This window comes from Xenopus laevis, chromosome 8S (assembly GCF_017654675.1).
Source record: "Xenopus laevis strain J_2021 chromosome 8S, Xenopus_laevis_v10.1, whole genome shotgun sequence".
Taxonomy (NCBI): domain Eukaryota; kingdom Metazoa; phylum Chordata; class Amphibia; order Anura; family Pipidae; genus Xenopus; species Xenopus laevis.
Window position 1 is genome coordinate 367115 of NC_054386.1, and position 7967 is coordinate 375081.

General features: G+C 49.9%; 1 protein-coding gene across 2 annotated transcripts; it reads right to left on the reverse strand.

Annotated features, from left to right (window-relative positions):
• Window positions 1-1254: 1254 nt before the first annotated feature.
• Window positions 1255-7243, reverse strand: tfe3.S (transcription factor binding to IGHM enhancer 3 S homeolog). 2 transcript variants are annotated; one of them, NM_001094746.1, is made up of 10 exons: window positions 6937-7243; window positions 5149-5262; window positions 4566-4806; window positions 4196-4432; window positions 4009-4101; window positions 3807-3924; window positions 3656-3712; window positions 3384-3459; window positions 2798-2945; window positions 1255-2488 (listed from the first exon to the last, which is right to left on the reverse strand). In NM_001094746.1, the coding sequence occupies exons 3-10, from the start codon at window positions 4755-4757 to the stop codon at window positions 2120-2122; spliced, it is 1290 nt and encodes a 429-aa protein (NP_001088215.1). In that variant the 5' UTR covers window positions 4758-4806; window positions 5149-5262; window positions 6937-7243; the 3' UTR covers window positions 1255-2119. The 2 variants fall into 2 exon arrangements, with proteins under 2 accessions (NP_001088215.1, XP_018087550.1); XM_018232061.2 differs by lacking the exon at window positions 6937-7243 and adding an exon at window positions 5443-5466.
• Between the last annotated feature and the right edge of the window lie 724 nt (window positions 7244-7967).

Genomic DNA, 7967 nt, shown 5'->3' on the forward strand with positions numbered 1-7967 from the left:
GTCTCTCCAATTCCCGTCTCACTAATTTCTGTCCTGTCTCTCTAATTCCCGTCTCACTAATTGCCGTCCTGTCTCTCCAATTCGCATCTCACTAATTCCTGTCCTCTCTCTCCAGTTCCCATTTTATTAATTCCTGTTCTCTTTCTCCAATTCCAGTCTCACTAATTCATGTCCTGTCTCTCCAATTCCCATCTCACTTATTCCTGTCCTGTCTCTCCAATTCCCATCTCACTAATTCCCATCTTCTCTCTCCAATTCCTGTCTCACTAATTCCCATCTCACTAATTCCCGTTCTCTTTCTCCAATTCCTCTCTCTCCAATTCCCGTCTTCTCTCTCCAATTCCCGTCTCACTAATTCCTGTCCTGTCTCTCCAATTCCCGTCTCACTAATTTCTGTCCTGTCTCTCTAATTCCCGTCTCACTAATTGCCGTCCTGTCTCTCCAATTCCCATCTCACTAATTCCTGTCCTCTCTCTCCAGTTCCCATTTTAGTAATTCCTGTTCTCTTTCTCCAATTCCAGTCTCACTAATTCTCACTAATTCCCATCTCACTTATTCCCGTCCTGTCTCTCCAATTCCCGTCTCACTAATTCCCCTCCTGTCTCTCCAATTCTCGTCTCACTAATTCCCGTCCTGTCTCTCCAATTCCCATCTTGTCTCCAAAATTCCCATCTTTTCTCTACAGTTTGTGCTCTGTCCTCTCTCTCTCTCGAATGCCTTTCCTGTCTCGCTAATTCCCATCCTCTCTCCAATTCCTGTCTCCCTAATTCCAATTCCCATGTCAAAAATTCCCATCCTGTCTTTTCAATTCTCATCCTGTGTCCCTTCTAGTGTTTGTCCTCAGTCATGAAATGTATTGTGTTCCTCTGTATCACTAACCCAAAATCTGTACCATGCACCCATAATCTGTATCACTAACCCATAATCTGTTGGACCCGTTGCAATCTGCCCCCCACCTTGTCCCCATTGTAATCTGGTTTCTGGTATGCAAGCCCTCGCGTGCTGGTTGCCAGTCCATTCCAGCTGCATGCCATATTGTCTCCTTGCCTCGGCAATTGTGTGTCCCATATGCACATATTTAGTGAAAATTAATGTGACCCCAATCTGCTCAGGGGCACCGGGTAGGAATGTCCCACCTGCCCCCCGGGGCACATGTAGCTTCACATTCTTTGGTTTAGCGTGTGCCACTTGCCAAGCATTTCCATTCTCCTTGACTTGGTGGGGAGGGAGATTCACACAACTAAAGAAAATGGGTGATTGTAAAATATGTTTAATAGAAGAATATACAGTTACATGGAGTGGATACATGGTATCAAATACACAAAGTATCTTCATTATGTCAAAAGGGAAACTGGGGTGAGACCTGCACTCCCCAATATTCTCCCAGTTGGTTTCTCCTCCTTCATACAAGCGCTTCCATACTGACGCTCAGTGCAGTCTGCACCAAAAGCGCTAAATAATCAGCCATGTAATCAGTTCAAATGACAGATGAACCTCATGTTCTGCTTGATTATTTGCCAATACCCCTAGATTTAGCTTTGCACCACTGGTCCAGAGCTCACTGAGCATGTGCAGTGCCACTGACCTAACATAAACCAACAGGGGGTGCTGATGCTTCTGGGGACAGCTTTGAAGGTCTGGACCACTTCAGTTATAGGGCTGCTGCATTAAGTTCATTCATTAAAAGTTCATTCATTCATTAAGTTCATTATATAAAATACGGTATTTCTAGCCCTATTTGCTTTAAGGGTTTAGTTCTTCATTAAAGGGCAACATTTCCCCACATAAAACTCTGCATCTGTACCTCAGTATTTGTTGTCACTGGACTATCCAACTCTCCTTTCACAATTGTGTCAGCCTCAAAGTAAGGGCAGAATCAAAGCTTAAACTCCAATGTAAATGTATGGAGCACTGGGCTTTGCTGTAATTTGGGAGCCTTCTATATTGAGAGGCAGTGGTTTGGGAGCAGATGTCCTATCAATACTGCAGGAACTAATATTCAGGATTATGGAGATACAAGTCCTCCCCCAGGAATGAACTGGTGCTGTGTTTATGAAACCTAGTTCCCCTGCTCACTCCAGGAGCCACATTTTGGGTGCCACTTAGACATAGGCCCAGGTCAGGAGTCATCCTCCATGCTGAAGCTGCTGTGGCGGCTGCTGGTTTTTGATGCTTGAGGGAAGACAGAGGAGAGGAGTGGGTCAGCGCCCCCCAGTGGGGACAAGGCATCGTCCATGAGAATGTCAGCAATGGCCGAGTCCCCGGTCAGACTGAGGTGGAAGCTCAGGTCCTGGTCAACCAGGTCACTCAGGGGGTCTGTGAAGTGAAGAGTTCCCAGGTCTAGAGCAGAGGGGTTTGGGGGCTGAGGGCTGGCTGACTGGAAGGTGGGCATTGCCATGGCGGTAGGCTCACTCTTCAGAGTGTCCATGGGGTTACAGGCTGGAGGGTTGCCATTCATTCCATGGAGCTGTGCCTGCATCTCCAGTTCCTGCAGGGGAGACACATGGGAGGAATTGTTTAGAGGGGGTGGAGCTTAAAGGCAAATACTAACAGCTCATGGGGGCAACAGAGATGAACTGGTCTAAGCCCTGGTGTCTGCACTGGCACAAGCTGGCTCTTTCTAGCTGTCCCCAAAATTCTCATGGTATCAGGTAGCTGGCTTAGCAAGGGCAAATATCTTGGCACAAGAACAGTTGCCACACAGACTTGTGCCCACCCTCAGCAGTGGGGCAGTGTGCCAGTGTGACATGCAGGGGCAGTGACCAGGAAAAAGACCCTGGCAGGGGGCGTGCGTTACCTGTATGCGCAGCATTAGGCTTTGGTTCACGTGCTCCAGTTTGCGTTGCCGTCCCTCCAGCTCCCGCACCCGCTGCTGCTCCTTCTGCAGCTTCCTAATATATTCTACTGATGCTTTCAGGATGGTCCCCTTGTTCCAGCGCACTTCCCTGGGGGGACAGATTTATTGCAGGAGAGAAGATGGGGCAGTAAAGTGAGATGGGAATGATGAGAGACAGTAGGATGGGGCAGTGAGAGGATGGGACACAGGAAGAGGAATGGGCACAGGAAGAGGAATGGGCACAGGAAGAGGATGGGACACAAGAAGAAGATAGGGCACAGGAAGAGGATGGGACAGTGAGAGGATGGGACACAGGAAGAGGATGGGACAGTGAGAGGATGGGATACAGGAAGAGGATGGGACACAGGAAGAGGATGGGACACAGGAAGAGGATGGGACAGTGAGAGGATGGGATACAGGAAGATGGGGCAATAAGGAGGGGATGGGGGAGAATGTGGCAGGGAATGGGATAGGGAGGATGGGGGACACAAGAGAATGAGGAGGGAAGGGGGGAGTGGGACAATGGGGTGTGACAGTATGTACTTACGGATCACTAGACTTGGGGATCAGGGTGCCCAGCTCCTTGATTCTATCATTAATATTAAATCTCCGGCGCCGTTCAACTGCAGGACACAATTAATTTGGCTGGTTAGTAAGAGGCATGCACTATTACAAACCTTGGAAATTCTGCCCTGCCCCCATCCCCACCAGGACTCATCTCTGTTAATTCTCTCAAGTGAGAAGAATGTGGCTGGTCCTGCTAGTCTGGCTGCAATTGTTTTGGGCATTAGGCTGCACAGAGCAGTAGAGGAGACTCACTCAGATTGTGGCTGTCCTTTTTCTGGCGCTCCTTTATTATTGCCTTGGTCTCCTGATCTGCAGAGAGAAGACATATTATTACAGGGCTCAGGGACCCAGACAGTCTATGTGCCACCCTTGTAAGTCACCTAAATTTGCCCCCAGCACTAACCTGTATATTCCTTCTTTATGTTTGGTAGCTCCGCAGGGCAGGAGTTGCTCACAGTTATTGCTGGAGCTGCCATACTTGTGCCACAATAAACATCCAGGAGATTTCCAGAAACAGGCAGCTGTAACAAAAAAAATGACTGTGTGTGACTGTTCTCTGTCTGTGTCCCCGTGGGTCTCTGCGTGACTGCAGGTTCAGTACTTACTGTGCTGGGCAAGTGGGCCCGTTCCACATATCCCATGATTTCATCATTGAAGCTGGATTCCAAGCTTATTATTTCATCAATGACATCATCAATCTGAAGCAAAGAAAATGTCATTATTGCAGAGCAAAGACACAATAAAGGCCCTCTCCCAGCACCCACCTACAGCTCCTCCTGAGTGAACACCCACCTCGTTCTCCAAACTGGAGTCAATTTTCAGCATGGCCAGTGGACTGTTGGGGGCGCTGCTGGCCGAGGGTTGGATGGCTGCTTCGGGCTTTGGGGAGGTTCCTGGGGCTGCTGTGCTTGGAGCAGAAGCGTTCATGGGCACCTTGGCACCCAGGGTGGTGGAAAGATACTGTTTGACTTGCTGCCGCTGGGACTGCTGGATGTGGTACCTGGTCGGATTTTCGAGATGCGTTTGCACCTGCCGGAGGAAGAGATTCATTACCCTGCTGGTAAGTGCTGCACTTAAATACAGTTGCTCCACCTGTGTTAGTGAATGAGCCAGCTGTACCGCTTCCCCTAGTTCTTACGAGCAGTTTGTCGCTTGCATTTACCTTTAAGATCTCAAGCGGAACCTGCGCCGGGGTGGGCCGACTCATAGGGTTGACGTTGATGGCCTGTGTGGCTGGAGCGGAATTGCATCGCTCGGCGAGGGTCTGAGCTGCTTGTTGCTCTTGTTCCCTGCGCTCCTGTTCCTGGGCCTGAGCCCTCATCAGCTGCTGCCGGAGCAAAACGCGGGAGCTCATGGTGCCGGGGGTCTGAAGGGGCACGTGGGGAGTTTCACTGGAAGGTTGACTGTGGGGACAAAAAACAGATGAAGTCATATGGCATTACTGAATGCAATGGGCATGTGCCAATGTAGCACCCACGCACTGCACAGTCTACCCATATGCTATCATATTCCCATTTACCTCTATATCTAGAATCCCACTGAGAATCTGCCCTGGCTGGTGTAAAGAAACTGCCCTTCTACCCCCCACCCTCACCTTGCAGTTCTGTACCACACTGTGCACTCAGCCACTCTACAAACCATTTCCCTTAATGCCACCTGCATGATCTGATGAATTGTAAGCTCTATCGCCAAGGACCTCCTTCCTCCCTCTTAACATGTGGCATTTCTATGTGCAATGATCCTACCTGCTGGGAATGGGCTGGCTCTTTAACTGGTAGAACTGGTTCTCACTGGGCTCAATGGCGCTTTCCACATCAATGTCGGGAACAATCCCAGATTCCGGCAGAATTGGGCTCAAACTGAGGAACAGAGATGATATTTGTAAATTCCCACATATATCCTTTAACCTGGTGTTACCCCCTCGCCACCTGCCCCTTTTACCCACACAAAAGGCACATACCCCACAATTCCGACACCCCCCCACAGAGCCACATCTCCCCTCCCCCTCATACACAGACAAATACCACTGCTCCTCTTACACGGGCAATGGGTGTCACCAGGGCACCTGCCTCTTACTTTACCCCCTTGGCTGTGAGAGGCCACAAGTAACACATTACAGCTCAGCTGCAGAGCCAGGGTAAAACAGCAGTATGGCAGCCCCCACAGATCAGGGCCAGTAAAGGGGATTGTTCATTAGTGAGAGTAAACACAGGGGGCACAGGTCAAGCTCAGTCTGGGGGGGGATTAATAGGTCACTGCTGTTGTTCTGGCAGAGTATTTGTGAATGACTAAGCACAAGCAGGGGATTGCATCATAGCTCCGCCCCCAATTCACTTCCACCCCCCCCCCAACTTGTGCAACACACACACACACGTCCATTTGGGTCATTTATATGGATCCTAAATAGCACCGACCCCCAGACCAACGCTCTGCCTGGACAAGGAAGTTACACAGAGGTTCCACGTCATCCCCACGACCCCACCCTCCCACGTTCTCTGCCATTTCCCGACTCACCAACTGCCACTTTATAGGTGCAAATAGCAGAACCAACAGTGACCCCAGCCCTCACCCACTGACCCTCTAACAGAACCCACTTGCACAGTCACCCCAACCCAAACAGCACCAACTTGCAGTGGCCCCCCCAAAGCAGCAGAGAAAGGGGAGCAGCAGCTGCACAGAAAGGGGAGCAGCAGATGCACAGAAAGGGGAGCAGCAGATGCACAGAAAGGGGAGCAGCAGATGCACAGAAAGGGGAGCAGCAGATGCACAGAAAGGGGAGCAGTAGATGCACAGAAAGGGGAGCAGTAGATGCACAGAAAGGGGAGCAGTAGATGCACAGAAAGGGGAGCAGTAGATGTACAGAAAGGGGAGCAGTAGATGTACAGAAAGGGGAGCAGTAGATGCACAGAAAGGGGAGCAGTAGATGCACAGAAAGGGGAGCAGTAGATGTACATAAAGGGGAGCAGTAGATGCACAGAAAGGGGAGCAGTAGATGTACATAAAGGGGAGCAGTAGATGCACAGAAAGGGGAGCAGTAGATGCACAGAAAGGGGGAGCAGTAGATGCACAGAAAGGGGAGCAGTACATGTACAGAAAGGGGAGCAGTAGATGTACATAAAGGGGAGCAGTACATGTACAGAAAGGGGAGCAGTAGATGTACATAAAGGGGAGCAGTAGATGCACAGAAAGGGGAGCAGTAGATGTACATAAAGGGGAGCAGTAGATGCACAGAAAGGGGAGCAGTAGATGCACAGAAAGGGGGAGCAGTAGATGCACAGAAAGGGGAGCAGTACATGTACAGAAAGGGGAGCAGTACATGTACAGAAAGGGGAGCAGTAGATGTACATAAAGGGGAGCAGTACATGTACATAAAGGGGAGCAGTAGATGTACAGAAAGGGGAGCAGTAGATGTACATAAAGGGGAGCAGTAGATGTACAGAAAGGGGAGCAGTAGATGTACAGAAAGGGGATGTATAGGTGTAGATGAAGAAGGTTAGAGAGAGGGTAGATGAGCCCCAGGGCATGGAGTTTACCTGAGCAGCTGGACACTGTCAGCACTGGAGCCCACCAGGACATACACCGTGTGCAGTGAGGGGGTCTCACAGGCTGTGTCATGAGACATCGCTAGGGGCTCTCACTTCACGTCTCACGGGGCCCCGGCCACTAACAGGTCTGCTTGAGCCCCCAATTCAGTCCTGAGACTATTATATCCCTGGCCTTACATCTGCTCCTAAGTGCCCCTGTCTGAGAATTACCCCTGGTCTGTCCTACCCCTGCCTGGGATAAAGTGCTTTTGCCTGTGCCTCAGCTATTCGGTCTTTCTGCCCCAGTGAGAGCTTATTGTCCCTGTGTCTGAGTGAGAAGCTTGAGGTTCAGTCCCTTCTCCACTTCCCATAAGAAAGAGCAGCAAAACAATCAGCCTCCTGCCCCCTCCCTGCTCTCCCTGCCCCATCCCTCTTCCTCTCTGGCAACATTAACCGCTTCTCTGCTGGATCCATGACCTGGCTCCATTGCTGCGCCCTCTGGCTGCTCGATGCGGCACTGCAGGGGTTACTGGATGATTCACTGGGCTCGGGGAATTCCGGGACAAGCGGCATGGGCCGATAAAGGCGCAGGGACACAGCCAATCATGTGGCTGCCAGCAGTGATGTCACAGGCTAACCCCTTCCTGTCTGATATTGTTCTGCAGTGACAGCAAAATCTCAGACTCCTGCAGCTGCTGCTCTGTATGTACTGTGTGTTTTTATTTGTATAGCGCTCCTTGAGGGCAAAGCACTGTACAGCAAAACAATAAATTAGTAGTGACAAACAAGGGGTCAGTAATAAGTAACAATAAGTGCATTATTAGAAATACAATTCACATAAATATAAAATATAATTACAATACAGATTAAGTGCACAAGTGTCAAAGAGACAAAAGGCTAGAGGATCCTACCCCGTAGGGCTTACAGTCTAAATGGGAGGGTAACTTACAGACACTATTTGGAGGAGTATTAAGGTGCTGTAGGTTACAATGTGTGATCCAGGTGTTATCCAGGTGCTCCCAGAGGGAGTCTTTGAGTTT

Coding starts and splice junctions, on each gene's coding strand:
- tfe3.S (NM_001094746.1), bottom strand. CDS start 4,757: ATGAGCTCCCGCGTTTTGCTCCGGCAGCAGCTGATGAGGGCTCAGGCC. Junction 4,102..4,195: donor ACTCCAGTTTGGAGAACGAG/GTGGGTGTTCAC, acceptor TCTTTGCTTCAG/ATTGATGATGTCATTGATGA. Junction 3,925..4,008: donor GGGCCCACTTGCCCAGCACA/GTAAGTACTGAA, acceptor TTTTTGTTACAG/CTGCCTGTTTCTGGAAATCT.